Raw genomic sequence first — 21460 nt, forward strand, 5'->3', positions numbered from 1 at the left:
TTCTTATGTTTTTGAACAAAAATCAAGCCAAGTTGTTCAGCTGTCAAAGGGTCAAGAGACACTGACAAATATAATGATTATTTTGTCTTCTCCACATGGTTCAAAGGTCAGGGTCAACTACAAGTGCACGGGACTAAATCTGACAGAGATTTACAACCTTACTCAGGGAAACTTTATCTGGAGGATACCTCCCAATATCAGGTGTCCTCTGTGTGTAACACACATCTAACAGTATTATTACCCTCCTCACTGATCAGCTCTGTAAGTAATACCTAGTCCACTGTTTACAAGCCAGCCATTAAAGACGTTTCCATCCTACACCCTTTTAATTAACCCAACTGTGAGCTGGCCACCCACCTGCCGAGTTTTATCCATTAAGCTGATGTTTGTTTTGTATTAAACTCTGGGTTTAGACTGTTTAGCCCACAAAAAAAATTGCCACAATAGCTAAACCGCTCTTCACCCTCCTCACTTTGCGTCCACTGCAGCTCAATTATTCTGCTCAATTAGTCAATCTGATCTGCATTTTCCCATCAGGTTTCCATCTTTGAGGAGAAATATGGCCTCGGAGTGGTCAATACGTTGCTCATTCATCAGCCATGGGCCTGTCCATTTAAGGAAATGAGAAAAGGCTAGACAAACACATGGACCAGATGTGGCTGAGTTCATCAGGTACTTTCACACTAATTGAATTTATCCCATACAGCCTCTGAGTGGGATTAGGCAGATCATACACACATTGTTATCAGCTTGTTTCACACCATACTTCACAGAAACCCGGGATGGCTCAAAGTGAGCCAGATTAAGTCCTGCCTGCGTCAGTGTGTTTTCCTCTGAGTGCCTAATTGAGTCAATGAGGAGAAAATGTGGTAATATATCTGTTAAAACGGGGAAGGCTAATGACTTTTCCGAGTTTTTTTTTTTCGCTGTCCCTGTGAGGTGCTGTTTTTTAGGCATTTGTTTAGGAAGAATTTGTTTCTAATCCTACACTGAAGGATGATTCAATTTGCACCCTAACCACTTCCCCCCATCTAGTATAGATAGAAACTATGGAAATGACCCCCCCTTCTGTCTTACTTTCAATGCACAGCTCCATAGAATATGAAACGCAAACACAGAGAAGGTGACTTTGGACAGCAATTAGGATGATTTCCTGCACTCTTTATTAAGCTGACACAAGCATTACTGTATACTATTCTAAATTTTTACATACTGCCAATGGAGCGGCTCTGTGCAGTGCACCAGAATAACAATTTTGGATAGCAGTCGAGTTGTTCTAATTGATCACAAATACTGCGCAGACTACTCTAAGACGTAGATAATTGCCATCTACTTTTATAGTATGTCATATATGTCAAAACGTTTTAATTCTTTAATTTTTTAATACCATATTTTTCATTTTCAACATTAAAGCATAGAAACTTTTCCTTTCAAATTATATTTGGTACTAAAAGACATACAATTCGTTAAAGGTTTTCACAGATTCTAACACTCACATCACTGTACACATTCAAATGCAACTCCCTCCCCTGACCCTTACTCCCATTCACATTTTTTGTGTGGATTTTGTCTGTTATTCTGATTCACACCTCTGATCTGTTAATGTTTTTCCTCTTTTCTTTTCTTCTAATTTCTATTGTTTTTAATTATTTCATCATTATTATAACTTTTTTATTACTATCATTAGATTTATTCACATATTTTGAAAAAATATTATTACCTAATTTTATTCTGTTAATCTAAAATGACCTATAATTTCTGTGGATGCAGCAGGGAAAACTATTAAAAAAAAGTTTTATATTTCATATTATGAATATTAATATAGCAGCTAACCAGTATTTGCTGTGGAAATACATAGTGAAGTAATGACATCCTGAGCAGAGAATAAAGTCACGTTCCTTTTCTGTGTGTCTGCAAACTGCTTTGTTCTTTGTTTTGGTAGCCAGGCCATCCGTGCATGCATGTTAGTGTAAGTGAGTCCCTGTCTTTATTACTCACTGGCTAGATAATCACCACAGCTCTGCACTGTTGTTAGAAAAAAGGAAAAAAAAACATTAACATTGACAGATTACTCTACCATCAAGTGTTGACTGAAGAGGCCCAATGCGACCCATCCGTCGCGTTCTCCACACGTGTCTCGCAGAAGGGACGTACAACTGGGTGACCTGAAAAGCAAAAGAAGCAAGTAGTGAGATGAAGAAAGATAAAGCTCCTGATAGTGCCTTTGCTCTAGATTTCAGAAATCCAAAGCTCTGAAAATCCTCCAGAAAAACTCAGCAACCTCCTTTTAAATAGCACCTAAAAACTTATTTTCATAAATTTCTCCACTTATCAGTTGCTGCTTTAGAATCAGTGCTAACTTGCCCTGTTGTATCAGTAGTTGGTGTCATTTTAAATTATCTACATTGTTTGGTTTAAGTTCTTTGTGAACCACTTTCTAACGTTTTTAAAGGTGCTAATGCAGTAGATGGCAAATAACTACATTATTAAACTAAGATGCTGATAAACCACTCATACAAAGCTGTGTGTCGATTTGCTGGTTAAATTTCTAACATGCATAAAGACCTTTCATCTTATTTTTATGGTGAAATTAACAGAAAAAGCCATAATATTTTGGATATTCACTGACTTTAACCACTGCAACCAACTCATATGAGGAAGCTTTGTGAATACAGCTTGACATTACGTATTTTATTTACACGTTATTTTATGAAAAGGCCAATATCAGATATAATAGCACATCCAAAAAATAAATGCATACAAAAATCTAAACAGCTGTGATGATAGTCAGGTAGATACCTTATCTGCACGGATGTTGACCTCCTCAGAGAGCCAGTGACCTGCTGGACAGAAGGGTCGTCTAATGTCGCGCGCTTTCACCATCTTCACCAAGTTAGTGATGACCTGCGTAGTAGATCAGACACACAGACAGGCACACACATTACATTAACATCTCTAACTCAAGCGATTATATCCCCAAAACATCCACTTCACTGAAAGATAAAGAAATATATAAAACATTTCAAGTTCTTTTCAGAGCAGAGAACACAACACTGATAAAGAGGGTTTTCTGTGTAAAGGCAATTCAACAGGATGAGGTGCCTTCGCTTAGAGAGGAGAAAAAAAGCAATTTGAGAATTCAGCCATTAGTGTGCCATTTATGGGGAGTATAAAAGAAAAACGACCTGTGCCGTCCCTCAATGTCCAGCCCTGTTAATTACTGGCGAGGTCTGCTGACATCAGCCATCGGACAGAAAATGCAAAAGACAAGGAAGCTTCGGTTCACAGCACTGCCAGTAGCAGCAGCATGGCTCTGGACTGGCCGGCTGGAGGCTCGTTACAAAAATATTTCACTTTGAGGAATGTTGTGACTTTGTAGTATGTACATACAGAGTTGGGCTGTAACGGTTCGTGTCTTTGTACAGAACCGTCACAGTCTGGTGCACAGATGCACATAGAATACATGCAATACAATGATATGTAGATGGATGCATGTAATTTGGTATCCAATTTTTTTCGTGCACATGCTCTGCCTGCAAACTTCTGGTCATACACCATTAGCAAAATTCATCTAGGTTCACAAAACAAGCAGATTAACACAAGAGTCAGTTGCATTATGGCTAGCGCAAATGAAATACTTGGGCTGCGAAGCTACAACAGCAACAGAGAGAAAGTTGTGTATAAGACAAGGACAATGGGTCAGTATGGCAACACCATTGTGGTATTTGAGAAATGCATCCAACATGCACAACGCACATTTTAACGGACTGCCCAAATCTGGCAGTCAGCAGGATAATAAATGCTTTGAATGTTTAAATATATTATTCTATGTATTTTGGCATTTTTGTTTTATCATGTAAGATATGTTTTTCAGTTTTATAGCCTGTTGTGACCTGTTGTTGCCTTTTAGGAAAGTGTTCACTGTTTGTATAGTGAAATACATTTTTGCTGTACCAAATTAGCACAGAAGCTTCTCTTAAACTGGTGTATGAACTGAAACGTGACTTTTGTATAAAATAATCTTTATATTTGCCAGTGTCTCTTAACCCTTTGAAACCTGACCAACTTGGCTTGATTTCTTTCAAAAACATAAGAAGAAGGCAATTAAAGTTTCAGCCTCCTTCGACTGGACACAATGGGCTCTGCTGTTGCTATGGCTCGTCGCCGTCAGACATCGGCTGTATAACCTCATGCGTGTCATTGCACGAAGGTTCGTTAAGGGAGCTGTTATGTCTGCCATAACAGTTACAGCCAGTCCATTTCCATATAATACCCAGGGTAGATTATTTCAATCGAAATGTTCTTTTCTAAAGCACGTCATTTTCATAGAGCGACAATCAATCTCGGCCAATCACTGCGAGGCAACCAGAGTCCGCAATAATGGCAAGTGCAAAATGCTGTAAAAGGCGCGTGGCGATGGGTTTGGAGCAGGTCTACCCCCTGACTCTGGGAATGAATAAGCATTCCTTAATTAGCCCATCGGGTTAAGTGCAAGCCTTAATGGGCCTTTCCCAAACTCCAGCGTGACATCGTTCTCCAAACATGGCCAAGAAGAAAGTTCCATTAGCAATATTAATACAAGCTTAGTTGATCATTTTCATTCAATTAACTTCTTTCAATTAAATAGATAGCTCGACAATGGAGGTGATAAAAGATGGGGAGGGACGGCTGATGACACGAACCAAACATTAGCGTGTTAGGGGTCAGCAGCGTTAAACCGACTGTAAATCCCACTGTTCAATTTGGAAAATGCATTTCCCCTGCTCCCCACTTCTTTAATGGGTCGTTTTAGCTGACAAGAGGCCTTTGAGCAGATCTTTTATGAAAATTCCAGACGTGCTTTTCGCGTATTTGCCACCTTTCACAGAACGCCAGTGTTCACTTTTAAATCCTTCTGTCAAAGACTAACAGCCAAGAACAAAGTCTCTTAATTACTGTTTCCTTGATAGAGAATGGAGCGGAGTAGAGAGGCGAAATGAAAGGGACATGTGGAATGAGAAAAAGAGCTGAGGAGAATGAAGTTAATGCTGTTTTCTGCCTCATTTCTTCTGGGTAAATAACCAATGGATGACCTCCATGGCAGCGCTCCACCTTGTCTTTGCCTGCTCATGCATACATGCTTGATTTCCACTAACACAGACGAGGCATTAGGTCACTACACCTCAATGCACAGAGAGGCTCCATGAGGATAATCCCTAGTGTTAATGTGTCACATATCATGATTAATGCCGTTAGGTATCTACGGAAAAGAAAGACACAAACCTTGGATTATCGTCATGAGTTCAAATGACAACACTTTACTGAGTTACAGTGGATGGTAAGTTAGTTTTAAACAGTTGAAAGCAGGGTTAGGTAGGTTTTTTTTCCACAGAAATCTTGTCTCACACTTAGTTTTCGGGTCTGTGCTTACACTGAGAGGAAAAAAACTGACTTGTTTGTATTTCTTTAAAACAATCACAATTTTCTGGAGCATTGCTAAGCCCAGGATGCAGTGATGGTGCCAAAATAGTGTCAGAAGGGTTCGTTTAGGATTAGAACATTTGCATGTGGGGAGGCAAGCAAAATTGTCATACTGACGGTAAAAGCATGTTGGAGAAGATGCGGGACAGTAAATGTGGATCATACCCATGTATTTTGTACAGTTTTGGATAAATTTTCATACGGTTATTATCAAAATCCTGGAGCATGATAGATAATGTATGACTAAAATCATCTGAGCCGTCCGAAATCAAATGGCAGCGTTATAAGCACTGTCTCCATCCTGTGAGTCAGAATAACAGAGTTCAAACTGTTCGGCATGTTTTTCGCATTACCAACAGTATGAGAAGTGTGTGGCACAATCTGCAGTCACGTATGGCACTGTTTGCAATGACATGAAAAAAGGAACATTTTACCATAAGACTGAGGTCAAGAACCACAAGGATACTCTTTATGAATCACACTACTCAAAAGGTGCAACAGGCAGGTTTCAAATTGACTGTGCAGGCCTCTGTGTGTGTTTGAGTTGACAAACACACAGTGTGCCATCCCCTCCCACTGTTCTCCCCACGCCAAGTTTAAAGACATAATAAAGAGAACAAGTTCCAAATTTTGATATATGACTGTTTTTTGTTTTGTTTGCTTGTTGCATTTTTTTGATGCTGCATCAGTCTTGACAGCACGATTTGTGGGCACAATGTGTGCAATTGTGTTAGATAACGAATATTTGATTAAAATTTGCTTATCATCAATTGAATGCTGACAAATTCAAACACCTGCAATTACAAGTTCAAAGTCATAGGATTTTTTTTTTTTTACTTATTGTCCATATCAAGATTAGATTAAAGAAAAGCAAATTCAGTTGCATGTCAGGCGCAATAACCAAAAATCCATTATTTGACAAATATGAATAATTTATGCACAATCAGCTTTAACGTGCAGGTAGCTTTACACATCTTACCTTGAAGAGCTGTACCCAGCGCTTCTGCTCGGCTTGGATGCGCTGTTGAACCACAGTGTTTGTCTTGACACCCACACTGCGGAAGGCTGCCATGTACTCCTCGCGGTGCTCTGTTTTGGTCTCGGGGTAGGCCAGCTTGATGATTCCCAGGCACGCGTCCCTCAGACAGCGAGACAGAGTCACCAGCTCTAACAGCGTGAAGGGCATCATGGAGGACTGTGTCTGACCTGTTGAAAGGGAGAATGTGCTCATTGTCTTATATAAATATTGATTTTCACATTTACATGGCGGCAAGACAGCGCGTGACTGCTGAAAACAACCGACGATGGCAATATACTTTGATAAAACCACCAAATGAGGGAAATGGGAGACAAGAGATGAGTGAGTCCACAGGATAACCAGCTTTATTGGGACGTGATGTCAATCAATCCCCTGATGATATATTGATTTGTCAAAAAATAAAATTCTGAAAGTAGGTACAACCGGGGCAGGAATTTCAAAGAAGCCAAGGTGCAGTGAAAGTAAAACTTAAATGTTTGTTAATTCAAACAGAAAGCTCTCATTTTAGTGTAGAGCGTCAGATCAACGTGTGGTGCACCCAATAAAAATGCAAGAGTAAAAGAGCTCCTGTTCTGAAGTTTGTGATGGGCCAATCGGTACTGCCCATGTGGAACAGAGATGAGAACAATAGGACAGTTTTGGTGGAGAAAACAATTTTCCCATGTGACACTGACACTGATGATGCCGTATAGCAAACCTGTGAGTGACACATTGCACTAATGTCCAGCACAATACTGTGACTAAATAACTCTTTCACACATTAATGTCTGTCAATACCTGTTAGTTTACCTGCCTGTTTGTTTGTTTTGGTTTTAAATATTCAGCTCATTTAGTTTCTGATTTTCTTGTTAAAAAGTAATAAAAAATGTAATTATTAAAAAAGAGACAGATGGCACACTTATTAGTTAATCCCAACATCAGGTCTGCAAAAAAACCCTGATGTGTTTAATTCAGGAGGTTATTAAGTGTTATTAATGTCATAATTAACTGTGAGATAATTTCTCAACCATACATAAATCGGATTACTTGTAAAATATGTAGACTGAATTCAGGGTTCCCACACATTTTCATTGACCACATTTAAAACTTTTCCATGAGTTTTCAAGGATAAACCAAATTAATGACCAATCGCAAAGTATAACATGAACTTGTTCTGCTCAAAATTAGAATTTTTATATAAAAAAACAGCAACCTTTTCCAATCTTTAATAGTTAGTTTCATTACACACAAAAAAATCCACAACTTTTCCAAAACTTTGATTTTTACTCATTTCATGACTTTTCCAGGCCTGGAAAATGTGACTGTGAAATGTCATGATTGTTGCAGGCTTTTCATGACTGTGGGAACCCTGTACGTACAAGCATATGTCTGACTCATAACTACATGCTTATAGATGTGAAGAGAATAGAAGTCACCATATACTCATACCTTATCAAGCTGTAACCAGAAGACTTCAAAAAGTCTTTATTTTTAGTTTTATTTTTCCAGGGGTGTTACACTGTTTATTATAAATGCATTAATGCTTTTAGAAATGAATTAGTCTTTTTTAGTCTATTTAAATGAAATCTGTATCGCAATTTTAACTTATGGCCTTGATTCCTGAAATGTGGTCTTTGTGGTCTCAAATAAATTTCCCTGCCCCTAAAATCATAAAGCTCCAGACCTGAGTATGACCTCGGGCAAAGATGAGCAAAATTAGGCAGCAAACATGAAAAGCTTGAGGGTGCAAAACAAGGACCGATTAAAAAGATGAGAACGTTTATTACCTTCCAATTCATGACCAAAAAACTCGCTGTCATGCACGGAGATAAGCGAGTGGCTGAAGAGAGAGCTGAAGAGATAGAAGAGGGGAATAATGCGGTTGGAGTCCTCAAACGACATGGGAGAGCCTCGCGAGATCAGCTGCAGCAGCGGCACCATGGAGCTGAGCGGGCAGACAGAGAGAGGGGAAGAGGCTCAGTATACCACATATGCTGTATGTACACGCAGCTACATTTGCCAATAATCAGCTTTGAATGAGCTCACCCGGTGATCATTTTTGTTGTCATGGAAGTTATCAGGTGCCAGAGATGTCTCAGGAAACGTGCATTGAAAGCTAAACTGTACAAAAGTCTGTAAAGAACAAAGAAACAGAAAGACAAATTAAATTTATTTTTTGTTGAATTTTGAAGTATATAACTCTAATCAACAAGACGACATGAGTTAAAGAGCTATTTCAATCAGATGACACAATCAGAGTGTAGAACAGTAAAATTACTTTCCGTCAATCTGTCTGCTATGTTGGGATTGTTAAATTTGCCCTGTTAACCAAAGGACAAAGGTAACACGGAGGAAAAAAATAAATGACGCTGTTAACTAAGATTTCCCTCATAGAAATTTTCTTGGCCTTTCTCTCCCCTTTTATACCTGGTGAGGGCTGAAAAGAGATTAAATGAGCCATTAAGCTTTATTTAGGCGAGGCACCTTCCATTAGTAAACTAGTTGCTGGCGAGGGTACCCAGCTCGGGTCATAAACAGCCCTCTGGCTTCCTGCTGGAGCCCCATTTAACTTAATGGCCAGGGGAGCAAGACAATGGAGGACAGAGGAGGAGGGGCAGCCTGGCCCTCGCCGTGACCCCGCAGCGCCAGCATGCTTCCACACTCACAGTGAATTACATGATAACACCGAGGAGGGCCCGCATACCTCGCTATAGTCGCTCCGCACTCAACGGGCTGTGGCACCAAGGTGTGAAGCTGCTCTTTGTTCAAGCGTGTGTGTGTGTGTGCAGTCCTAAATTGCATGGCTTTTCACACAGAGGGTAAGTACAGGTGACAATAATGTGGTAAGTAAGCTAAAAGGCAAAATAAAGCACCCCTGCATATAATAGGCCTTTGTTAAGAGTGACAGTGCTGACACCTATAAGGATGCTTGCCTTTAATAGGGCGGCATCGTGTATTCTCTGTAGAGGACTAAAGGTCACCTTAAAGAGACAAAAAGAGAGACGTAGAGCGAGAGAAAAAGGGAATCCTATATTTACTGAATATTCTCATTTCAATGTCAACGCTCAAACTCCCATTCCACCATTCAATCTACCAAAACCCATTCGAAACTCCCAAAATGGAAATGAGCATTAGGAGCAGAGTGTCAGACGACCCTCAATTCGACTTGAAAAATGGTTTGTGCCAAGCGCACGCCATCTGTCAGTACTACAAGGCTCAGGAGAGAAGCGCAGAGAAGTGCTGTGGGCTCATAACAAGTGATGCGGGTGTTTGATTGAAATGGGAAACAAAGCACTAAATGCCAGCTGACACGCTGATTTACAGCCCGAGAGAACCTGAACCCCCATTTCAATCATGGAATGAACCACTAATAAACAAAGTCAAGACATCAAAAGGGGTTGCATGTGTGTGTGTGTGTGTGTGTGTGTGTGTGTGTGTGTGTGTGTGTGTGTGTGTGTGTGAGAAAAACAGCTTGATGAATCACGACCGGATCATTTCATTTTGCAGTAATGGAAGAATCCATGTGCAGCGGAAAAATAACAGCCGCACTCGAGTCAGATTTGATACCATAAAGAGCGAGTTTCCACCTAAATACAAATTTGTTTTGCAGGATTCTGTATTAACACAATCAACGCTATTATCTCATGACAACACAAAAATCACAGCAAACACTCAAAAGTAAATGAAAGCTCATCTGCACTCACTTTCATCAGAGCAAGCCCCGTTAGCAACAGAGTGCTATGTCGGGTGAAACCAAACTATCAAAGTGAAATTACACCAAATATCCTATGTTAAACAATTAAACAGAAATTACACCAAACCCACTTGAACAAACGTGGGCTAAGCACAATTAGGAAACCTATCAAAAGTCCATTTTGGACCCGAATCATCGTACAGCTTTTAAGTTGTCCTCAAAAAAAAATCATTTCATGAGACATTTTACATATTTATTAAAAAGGCAGTGTGCCGGGCTGGCTGGACGACTGGCCAGCCTCTCTTTTTTTTGCTGTAAGAGCAGTAAATCAAGGCAGGGATGCAATTTGCTCCCCTTAGCCTCTTGTAAAGCTATCCCGTCCACTCCTGCAGTGATTAATCTTTCTCAGTGAGCTAATTATTTTGTACAGATATCCAATAATGATGGAAGACGAAGGGCAGGATTTATGGTAAAAGCGAAGAGAAGGAGGAAGCCGTAAAAAATTAAGGGGAAAGGGAGGATATGCGCTGAAATTCCTCTAAATTCTGCACAACCATTTGTAAGCAATACTTCAAAATAACTAGTTGACCGTTGGACTCGAGCTGCATGTGTCCAGCTTTTAATTACAAAGGAGGCTAATTTAAATTAATCCTTTTAGCGTGGTTTTGCCCATGCTAGGGTTTCAAAAAGACACAGTTGCAAATATGATATAATAAAATCCATAAAACATTCCCACCCACACATTTAAATCAACTGGCTCCACAAATAATTAACTAGAGCAGGTTGACCATCCACGAAGCTCACTCTGGATCACCTCCCCGTCAGTCAATGCAGCATCCACACACCCCCACACCACCTCTGACATCCTGGCCCTAATGTAATCAACCTGAGAAGGGGTAATTGCCCTCATCCAGAACTGACAGCTTCCCTGACATCCCTGCTTCCTTTGCCGGTTGTAAATGCCAGTGGGTGCGGACCACTGATAACTGCCTGCCTCACTTCACCGTTATTTACATTACTGCTTACAGCGCGGAAACACATAAAGACACAGTTTTCCTCTCAATCAGGTAGGCGTGTAAACAAGCTTTCCGAACGCAAGGCTCCTCTTGACAAGACGTGTAAAATGTTATGATATGACATAAAATAAAATTTGTTTTTATGTTTTGACTCACCATCACCTGAGTCACTGAATGAATATAATGATTGTAACTCCAAATGAACTAAGTCATATTTATCTATGTTCTTGCATCTTTTTGTACCCACTCACAAGGGGCCTTTACTTTGTGCAACTGCATGTTTTGTTTAGTTTTTTTGTCTGTTTGTTTCTTTTTTTTACATTTCTGTTTGTGTGTGAGTGCCTATATGTGTGTTTTTTTGTACGCATATGGCTATATGTTTATTTTATTCTACTGTTGTCTTTCTCTTATGCTGTGTGGTAGTTATACTTTCAAAAACCAATAAAATTGTGTTAAAAAACACAAACACCTGCTTCACCTTGGTTGCAATTACTATATTTAAAACACCCCAAATATTTTATAGAAATTTAGTAAAGGATGCCAACAATCTGTGCTATTTTTGATGAATAAACATCATAAATTGTATTTGTCATTTAGCAGTGATGACAGACCAAAAATGTGTGCGTTTGTACCTGACTTTTGGCACCATGAGGCGATGCTGCACCATGAGTGTGTGACAGATGGATGCCATCATGGTGAAAACCTCCTCACTGGCCGAATCCCTCCACACCAGGTTCAGCAGGGCGTTAGTCTGATGTTTAGTGTCCAGCTTGTGGACACACTCCTCTGTGATGAGCTGCACCGAGATTCTGCTGTCATCCTGATGGAGAAGGAAAGAAATGTGGGTTTAACCCTTCGAAACCTGAATCGACATCAGTTTTCTCGTTCTGCGTTCAGACGTCTTTCACAAGCTGCTTGACCCTTTGAAAAGTGAGCAAATCGGTTTGCTTTCTTTTCAGAACATGAGCAAAAAAAAGAGGTGACTAACTTGGCAAGAAATTTCCCACAAACTGCAAGAAATTTTACATAAAAATTTGTTTTAAAAAAAGAAGATAGAATTATTAGAGAATTATTAGAAAATCATCCATTTTTATGCGCTTGATTCATCAACAAAACTAATATTGCTTCAAATGTTAGCGATACGTTAACATTTTATGTACATTTATGTCTGTGTTTCTGCATCGTACCTGCTTCGGCGGAGGATGGATGCCAGCATCATCATCGTCCTCTGAGTCACTGGTAACTTCAGGCCTGCTGCTGCTCTCTGACACCGGCAGCAGCGGCAGTAGCGTCTGCAGAGCTCGGAGGTACAGCAGGAGACCCTCCTCTGACAGCGAGCCTGCCAACACACACCCATCACTATTACTGTTTACACCATCATATCTTCACCTCTATAAATCAGAGTTTATACTTCATATGAGCTGTACACTCTATAGTGTGTGAAACACTGGTCTGTGTGCACACATCTAAACTGTGCCACCCACCTAAGCAGTTCTCCCCTGCAGAGAGGACAAAGTAAAACACCCAGGGCGCCTGGCTCTGTGCTGCTGAGGAGGAACCGATGGTGCCCTGAAGGGAGCTCAGGAAGGCCTCGAATGGGAATGAGAGACGGACGTCGGACAGTGCCGGGATAAAGAAGTGAAAGATCTGCTCGGTGAATGGTGCAGAGATAAACTCCTCAGTAAAGGCTGCAAACACAAACTGCCTGTAAGATGACAGACAAACATCAGACGAGTTAAAAACATGAAAAGAGTGCTGTGATATGTAAAAAAAAACAAACTGAATTATAATACTGTATGTTCACACAGAAATGAGCTGAGACAGCCGGGAGTTTGGACATCACCCTGCTCATTCTGCTGCGTGAGTACTCCAATATTGTGTCTCCAAACAGAGCTGCTTTGTGTGGCCCAGTCACACACATCTGGTGGGCCAAGTCAGATAATTAGCTGTTAGAGTCAGTGTGTACACAAGTCTCTCTCACTCCCGCCTTGCTTTTCTTCAAAGAAGAAAAGAAGTCGCCTGTCGTTTGTTATTAAGAATGTCTGAAAGTGAGGGCAAACAGCCTGATATTCTGCACTCTGGCGAGCGAGCGAGTCTGGGGGCCTTTTATGGCTTGTTGTAAATTGGTCTCTGAAGCAATTACTGCTTCAGCACTGACTGGAGGGGACAAAAAGCTGCTGTAGTTTGTCCGATCAGTTTAATGGATGATATTTAAAGAATTCACTCAGGACAAAGACTTTCTTTTTCCTGCTATCATGCCGTTAGCTTCTCTCTGTGCCAAAAAACAAAGAAGTTTGGGAGACAGACATAACAAACCGAAAATGTATCAGTGAATTCTTATCATACTATGATGTGCTATTTTGTGATATTCTATTAATTGTCAGTCAGGGAAATTTGATTTTCTGGCTTCCCTGAGGAAGGTCACACAAGGTCAGCATGAGTGCAGCATTATTTAAGTAACTAACCAAAATTCTGTTGCTCATGGGCACTTCAGCAAAAGATGTAGCATCTTTTATGCTAGTTCTGTTCATGTTCAATTCCATTTTAACAAAATTTGTCCACTGTGAGCCTTTTCCAGCAGCAGCCTCTGAAATTACCTCTCAATAAGAGCCAAATAGCAGTAAAATTTGTTTTGCAACATGTCTGTTTCTTTGAAAGTAGTATTTATTGTGCAGGTTAATTTTGGAGTTGAATTTTGCACCACTGCCACTGTTAAAAGGTCCTGATCAAATTGTGGCTTCAGTCTGGAGCCGTACCTTGCGCCCATTGTGCAGGAGGAGTAGGTAAAGTGCAGAGGTTTGAGGATGTGCTCCAACAGTGTGCTTGCCATAGGGATAGAGGGAGCGTCACTGTACTCCAGACTAGACGGGAGCCGGTGATTCACGAGAATATACAGCGACCTGTAGTATCCTGAAGAGAAGGCACAGATTGAAAGAAAAAGGTTTAAAAAAGGATGTTAAGACACAGGTTCCTTTATAAAACATTTGTTTCACATAATACAAAGCATGATGGGGGAAAAACATAAAAAAGTACATGTGAAGATGTGGTAGAGACCTATACGAGCTTGTATGAAAACCACATCCAGACAACATAAAAATAGTAAATTACAAGCAATGAAAACATGAGTATAGGGTTAATTTTCTTATTCTCAAATTTGTATTGTCTCTTGTCTTTTTTTTTTCATTTTACCTGCATTAAACTTATTCAGTATTTTTCTGTTTTTATGTCTCAAATGACTGTTAACTTTTTATTGAAAAGTGCTACATAAACATAGCTTAATATTATTATTATTAATATTATTAAATAATTACACACTTCATAAACACGAAAAACACTAAACATTCCTGTTTGTACTAACGAATGTAAAATAAAAAGTGTGAGAATTATAGCAAAAGAATAGTTAGATATTTGAGCTTTTCTGTTTTACACCAAATGTAACTCACTCTTACAAACAGCATCAGATAAAGTGTTATGAATAATGAGAATGTAAAAGGAGAATCAAGGATAACCCGCAACCATATTTACATGCTATCTGTAAAAGTAGGGCTAGCCTGTTTGCATGGTTAATTAGGCTTCAAGGCTTCTGACTGTAGTTGACACAGTGCTGAAAATTAAACAAGATGCTTTGTGTTGACGATATGAATAATTAGTGCTCTTGAAATGAGTCATACCTCTGAGAAAATGAAATAGCATTGGATGTACTTGACCTGTGTACAGCAGCGCTGTATATACTCAGGTGCAAGTCAAAGCAGGAACTGCCCATGTACAGATAAAAGTAGTCAAACACACTTCAGACACACATTCATCATCTCTATACAAACCTTACACGACAATTAGGCCTTAAAAGGTTTATTTGTGTCTGTGCTGCAGTACACACTGGAATGACGTGACTGTTTGCAAGACTGAATTGTTGAATCCTCCAACAAAACTGACAGCAAACTCAACAGCAACTCAACAACAATAAATTGTGCATATCCTCAATCATTTCCAAGACAATGACGTCAGCACTGATTTTATTGGACTTACCTGTCTGTACCATAGAGTGCAAAATCTGCTCGAGTAATGAAGCTACATAGTTAGCATCTGGAATAACAGGAAGATAGGTTTTCTCTGAAGAAAAGATTTCTAGCATCCGCATGGGAACCGTCACATTTAAACTGTCATCCTTGCAGTTCTGTAGGAGTCTGGGGAGACAAACAGGGGACAAGTGAGATGGTGACAACCACTGCAGCTTCTCTCAGTAGGTTTGTACATCCAGCAGCTCAAAATATAAATGTAGTTTTCCTTTTTTTAAGTACTGTACCTGCAGCAAAAGCCTAAGATCCTCTTGATCTGAAACATACATGTCTGTCTCTGTGGGCCCACCAGCAGCTTCACAAACTGACTGTTGTGTTTCACCAGGTTCTGGCACAACCATATCTTTATGAACACACAAACAGACACAATTTGACTGTGATGTATTTCAGCCTCGAGCTATAACAGTTTCTGTGAAACAATCAATTTAGATGTTATTGAAGAGCATCAAAGATGTATCAGATTACCAATCTGTGTGCATCCACACTCTGTCTGTAGAAAAATATGAGTTGTCTTGATAAAAGGCAGAGACCAGGACCGTCCAAGACATGCTGAGCTCCCCCTCCCTGTGTCTGGCTCACACACTCATCAAACTGTGCCCTCTGGATGGCGTACTGGAAGATAAAGTTCAAAGGTCACATGTTTAAGGACTTGTTTAAATAATATCACAAACACTACAAATTTACAGTAATGTAATATGTGTGTAATGGAATAGTTCGATTTCATCAGCCGGTCTGGTTGGGCTGAGAGGTTTTGAATCAGATCTCATAAATAGTTGTCAAATGATTTGTAGGTTATATAAATCTCAACGTTTCATTGTCTGTGTTTTTTTTTTTAAGTTCCATATCATTTTTGCTAAACACTTTTGTATTCAATATGCCAATTTGTACTGCAAGAGAGGACCACAATGGAAATAAGCCCTTCAGCTTTTTTTGTATATATTAATCCTCAATAATTTTAAATATCTTAGATGGAGTCTGTCAGTATGAACAGCTGTCAAGTTAAATCTTGTCAAATTGAAGAGAAGCCAAAAAAAAAATCAATGAAAATCAGTAAAACAAATGTTGTTTTTTGCCACACTGACTAATTAACTCATCCCATACACTTCACAAGTCCTTACTGTTGAGCAAACAGCATTCATAGGCCTTATCTGTTTCATCAGACTTCCTGATTTAATGTTTTGCGCCAAAATCACAGATGTGATTAAACACAGGCTAGATTCACTAACACAGTGACTCAACCGCAGCCTGTGCCACCAAATATACAGCATCTACAAGACCATGAGACAGGAAGCACCTGCTGAGTATCATATCGCTGCTATCTCCAAAACTGCGTTTTTTTAAGGAATTAGAAAAAACGCTGTTTTCTTTTAAAGGATCCAATGGAGACGAGAGGTTTAGTCACAAGCTTTTTAAATACATTTCATTGGTTTAGAAATGGTAAAACCCACTGATAGATGTAGAGGGGAGCCAACAGAATGAGTTTATGAAAAAAAATGAAAATAGTGAAACGTAGAGATTCAAGGTTTGCGCCCAACAACAACAATATGTGAGTGCTGCTGAAACACAGTGTCTGTGGAAGTTATCAAGCAGGCAAATCTCACAGATATGTTAAATTAGGCTTACAATTCTCAGCATTTAACAGCCAACCCCCTTAGTTGTTAGTTATTTACACTAAGAAATGCCGACAGATTGGGTTTTTCCTTGATTCTTCTTTTACTTTATTTCAAAAGGTATTTAGACTGAACAACAAATACAACAACAAAGGGAAATAATGAATGAAGGCACATTTGTGATGCAGAACTGAACTCTGAAAGTAAAATATGAAAAACAGGTCTGTGTCATTCTCGCAGGCTTACCTGTCGTTTCAAGTCCTGGTAGCCACGTATGTAGGACTGAATGATAATGGCATTCTTCAGCCGTTTTCTTTCATCCTAAGTAATACAAAACCACATTTTCTTTGACCACGGAACCAAAATAGGCTAATAACATAAAATCTTGAACCTTACATATAATACTTAAAGCTGCATGCATTTTTACTTAAATGCAAAGTAGTACATGTAAAACTTAATTCTACTTTTATTGTAGAAACAACAAATTGTCTTTGAATAAACACACAAAACAGAAACTATTACAACATTAAGACTTGCTGTTATGAGCAGTGTGACAACAAAGCATTGAACAGACTAAGTTACCTCTCTTTTTCGTCTTTCCTCTTGAGTGCGGTGCAGCAGAGATGCTTTCTCCTCCTGAAACAAAAAACAAAAGGGAATCTGAAAACACTTTAAACAATGACATGTTTATGATGACTGCTAAGCACAGATATGTGAGAAATGTGACTATCTGTCAAGAACCGCAGACAAGTTGCCACTGTTTTGTTGGTGATTAATTTCACACCATGACACTTACCTTTTTACTTGCTCCTCCAAGTGACACCTTGGGTCTTGTTTTGAAATCTCCCTCAAAGCTAAACATTGTTAGATTTTTCCCATTGACTGATTCCGACGCTGACACTGATTTCTGAAAGAGAAAATGAAACCAAAACGGGCTCAACATGGTGGTGTAAAAACTGAAACAAGTGACGAACTGAAACAAAAATAACCAGACGACTCGTGATTTGGCTCCATCATCAAAGTAATTAACTTCATGTAATCGATGCTTGCCTTACAAGCAGGATCCTACAATTACTGTCATTTCTATGACCAAACAAAACAGTCGTGAACGTAAATGTGTGACACCTGTGAACGTCGGGACGAAAGGTTAACTGACAGCTTCAGTTTTGTTGCAACAATAGTTAGCTAGCCGGTTAACTTAGCTAGCTAATGACTCAGCAGCTGTCAGGAGCTAAACGCTGCTGTTAACGTTGTCTGACTACAAGCAGCACCGGAGACACCACTCAACAAAACATGTATTGATGATATGTCGCTGTATGGATTCACACATTTGTTAGAAACATGATTTTGTTGACGCTAGCACTGCAGCTAGCTAGCAGAGCAGCTAAGCACTCCAGAGAGGCTAACTTTACGGGGGGTATATTTTCCTATCCGTTTGTCCTTTATGACATCGCTCATGTTACACCTTAGAATTAGAGTTGTTTACCTTTGACTTTTGAATTAAGGAGTGAAACGGGCACAGTAACACTGAGAATGCAGTTTAGGTTAATCCAAACGTCAAATCTTCTTTTCCTCCTCTCTCTAAAAATCAACACAACACAGGGAACAGCTAACATCACTGTTTCCGGTTCCTGGAATGTCAGGGCGCTGATTGGTCGAAGTCCATGCCAATAATAACCGAGCGCCCGCCTTCCGTCTGGATGCATTGAGAATGTTCTATGACTATTATTTTATTGATTAAAGATGATCTCCGCCTGAAAACATTGATTTATTAATATATTTTATTTTATTTGCACTTTATACATAATTACACAGATGCATTTTGGTATATCATATAAATACAGGGGCTTTTTTTGAGTATTTGAACATATAATATATATAATTTCATGTATTTATAAATTTAGGAAAATAGAGAAATGATTAAACAAAGAAGCAGACAGGCAAAAAAAAGTTATCTTTACAGACAATGAAAACATTTATGAAAAGGAATGATCAAACACATGATGACTTGGTTTACATAGGCTATTGGAGAGGGAGTGAGAAGAATAAGGTACAAGGTACCATGTAGAATTATCTGTCTTTTTTTTTATTAAAAATTGTCCCTAAATCCTGTTACATCTTTTGGCATTGAAGGAAGAGTTTATGATTCCCACAGAAAGAAGCCGCTCTGTAGTCTGGTGGTACGGCAGAAGATACTTCTGTATCTTTTCCCAGATGGTAGCAGGGTGTAATCAGCCATGTAAACTTATCTAATCCTAACACTTCTCCATAAGTCACTGAATTTGAATTAACAACTTCCTTATTAATTTAAACCTACACTCTGATTAACTAAACATATATGCATACACCAACATATCCAAAATCAAACTTCAATGATCTTACACCAATATTTACAGAAAGAAAACAAAAAAGGAGAAAGATAAACTAGGTGATTGTAAAATCTCCTCTTCATCCCTGTACTTCGTGAAGATCATGTTTTTATACATTATTTTTAACTGGTTTATGTTTGGACACTTTTTTTTAGCTCCACATTGAGATTGTTGCATAGCTAACCTCCATGGATTGATAAACAAAAACTTTTTCTGGTGGTACAAACACCGTAAGATAAATTAAACTAAATTCTTTCAGATCATTTCTTGCCTTTTTTAAAAACTTTATTTATTTCTCTACTTTTTGCCTTTTTTTGGCAAATATCAGGTATTTTTTTTATACTTGTCATAGATTCCTTGCTAACTTCTGGGTGATTTCTTTTTTTTGCTCACTACCTTTTTTCCATATTTTTGAAAAAAAAAGCCAATTTGCCTGAGTTTCAAAGGGTTAAATAAATAATTTGATTGTATCTACCATCTATGTTGAGCAACAGTTTTGTATGAAAGGATATAAAAGCCTGTCCCATACAGATGCCTGTCTCAAATATCAGTGTGTTGAGTTCAGAAATTTAAGCAAATAATAGCCCAAGCTAACTGAAGCTTTATGGCAGATGGAGATAACATAAAATGCATAGCTGACAAAGTAGTCTTACCACAAGGTCCGTTTAGAAGCTGTTCTGAAACAGTATTATTCCTTGAAAACAGACAATATTGAAATGGTTAAATGGTCCTGTAGTGCTCAGAAAAACGTTGAGATGTATGCATACATTCCCTCCATGACTGGAGAAACATTCATATCACTACAAGAGTTTTGATTGGCCAAGTTTCATTGTTTATTTACAGTTGTAGTTTTAACTTAGTTACATATGTGGATATTTATCCCCCTGAGGTGACCATTTGGACATTTCTTTATTAGGCCATAAGTGCAAATCTACTTTTTGAAACACACATAACTAGACCAGTCAAAAACAGTCCAAAAAATTCCAGTGCAAGGCAAAAAACAAGTTCTGTCTGAAAAATGCATGTATGTTAAGGAAGGCCATCCCAACTTTGGCTTATAGATTTAAACTGAATTTGAATTTCTTAGTGTTTATCATTGCTATGTTATGTGTGTCATATGAGTCTTGCCATTCAATTATTTTACTGGACTGGTTATTTTATTTGACTCAAAGAAATATTCTAATGTGTGTGGATGTGGGGAGTGAGACCATGTTGCAATTATATGTGGTGTACCACAAGGCTCATTCCTTGGACCAATAACAGTCTGCCTCATACATAAATAGAGGGGAATGATGTCTCCTGTCAAGATTATGCTGATCACACAATTCTTAAACTGGGAAAAAAAATCAAAACCACTGCACCAATGTTGTGATTACAATGCCCTCTTTAAGATTTAGAATATATCTAATATTGGAATCTGTAGAGCTAAGGTATCTCCCTAGTTTAACTTTCTCTTTACTAGCTGTATCTTGATTTTAGCTTTCTAAACTTTCAACCTCTCATGAGTCTACACACACCTGGAAGTCTTGGAAGGATCTGGCTGAGTCATTATTATAGGCATTTTTTTACACGTTATGATTTGTGCATCACTGGTGTGATAGTAATTTATCATGTTTTTTTAAAAATTATTTTTAAAGACTTTTGTGTTTTACTTATCCATCTTTTTTATTTGATCCGTCTTATTTTTGAAGCATGTATGTTTGTTTGGAAAAATGTTGATATATTATGCAAAAAGATGATAGTCAATCTGTATTAATAGTATGATAGAGGTATTTCTGCTTTTATTTGCATTTGTTTGTACCTCTCATGCAAAAATCAAGCTCCAAAGATGCAATTCTTGCTAGAAGTGCATCACTTGTTACAAATATTAGATTCAAATAATAAAATGGAAGCTGATACAGTAGCACTATGACAAAGCCTTATATTCCAGTTTCAACCCCTCATGCATTTAAAAAGGATGTACTAAATAGAAGAAACATTTTCAATGTGACGCTGTCCAATACAACAACAACACCATTCAATACCTCTCTGGCAAAAGTCAACATGTGACAATAATCACCTTTATTTCACTCAAGTTTAACAAGTGTTTGTTACTGATTTCTATGTTAGTGCATTAGCTTCTCCAAAATGAGCTCATCAGTAATGTCTGTCAAGTTGCATTTGAATAAATAAATAAATATACATATATTAGAAATCACATTTGTCTTATGATACATG

General features: G+C 38.6%; 1 protein-coding gene across 1 annotated transcript in view; it reads right to left on the reverse strand.

Annotated features, from left to right (window-relative positions):
* The window catches only part of ube3c (ubiquitin protein ligase E3C), a 35518-nt gene extending 16852 nt beyond the window's left edge, over positions 1–18666 (reverse strand). Inside the window, exons 1-16 of the mRNA XM_042510372.1 lie at positions 18361–18666; positions 17671–17781; positions 17457–17510; positions 17121–17195; positions 15730–15876; positions 15492–15607; positions 15215–15372; positions 13945–14098; positions 12673–12893; positions 12376–12527; positions 11821–12008; positions 8525–8611; positions 8266–8423; positions 6440–6666; positions 2800–2904; positions 2078–2165 (exon numbers count right to left, since the gene is read on the reverse strand). Of these exons, the coding sequence (XP_042366306.1) occupies positions 2078–2165; positions 2800–2904; positions 6440–6666; positions 8266–8423; positions 8525–8611; positions 11821–12008; positions 12376–12527; positions 12673–12893; positions 13945–14098; positions 15215–15372; positions 15492–15607; positions 15730–15876; positions 17121–17195; positions 17457–17510; positions 17671–17736 (1996 nt within the window). The 5' untranslated portion in view covers positions 17737–17781; positions 18361–18666. The remainder of the gene's footprint in view (positions 1–2077; positions 2166–2799; positions 2905–6439; positions 6667–8265; positions 8424–8524; positions 8612–11820; positions 12009–12375; positions 12528–12672; positions 12894–13944; positions 14099–15214; positions 15373–15491; positions 15608–15729; positions 15877–17120; positions 17196–17456; positions 17511–17670; positions 17782–18360) is intronic.
* Between the last annotated feature and the right edge of the window lie 2794 nt (positions 18667–21460).

This window comes from Plectropomus leopardus, chromosome 21 (genome assembly GCF_008729295.1).
Source record: "Plectropomus leopardus isolate mb chromosome 21, YSFRI_Pleo_2.0, whole genome shotgun sequence".
NCBI classification, from domain to species: domain Eukaryota; kingdom Metazoa; phylum Chordata; class Actinopteri; order Perciformes; family Serranidae; genus Plectropomus; species Plectropomus leopardus.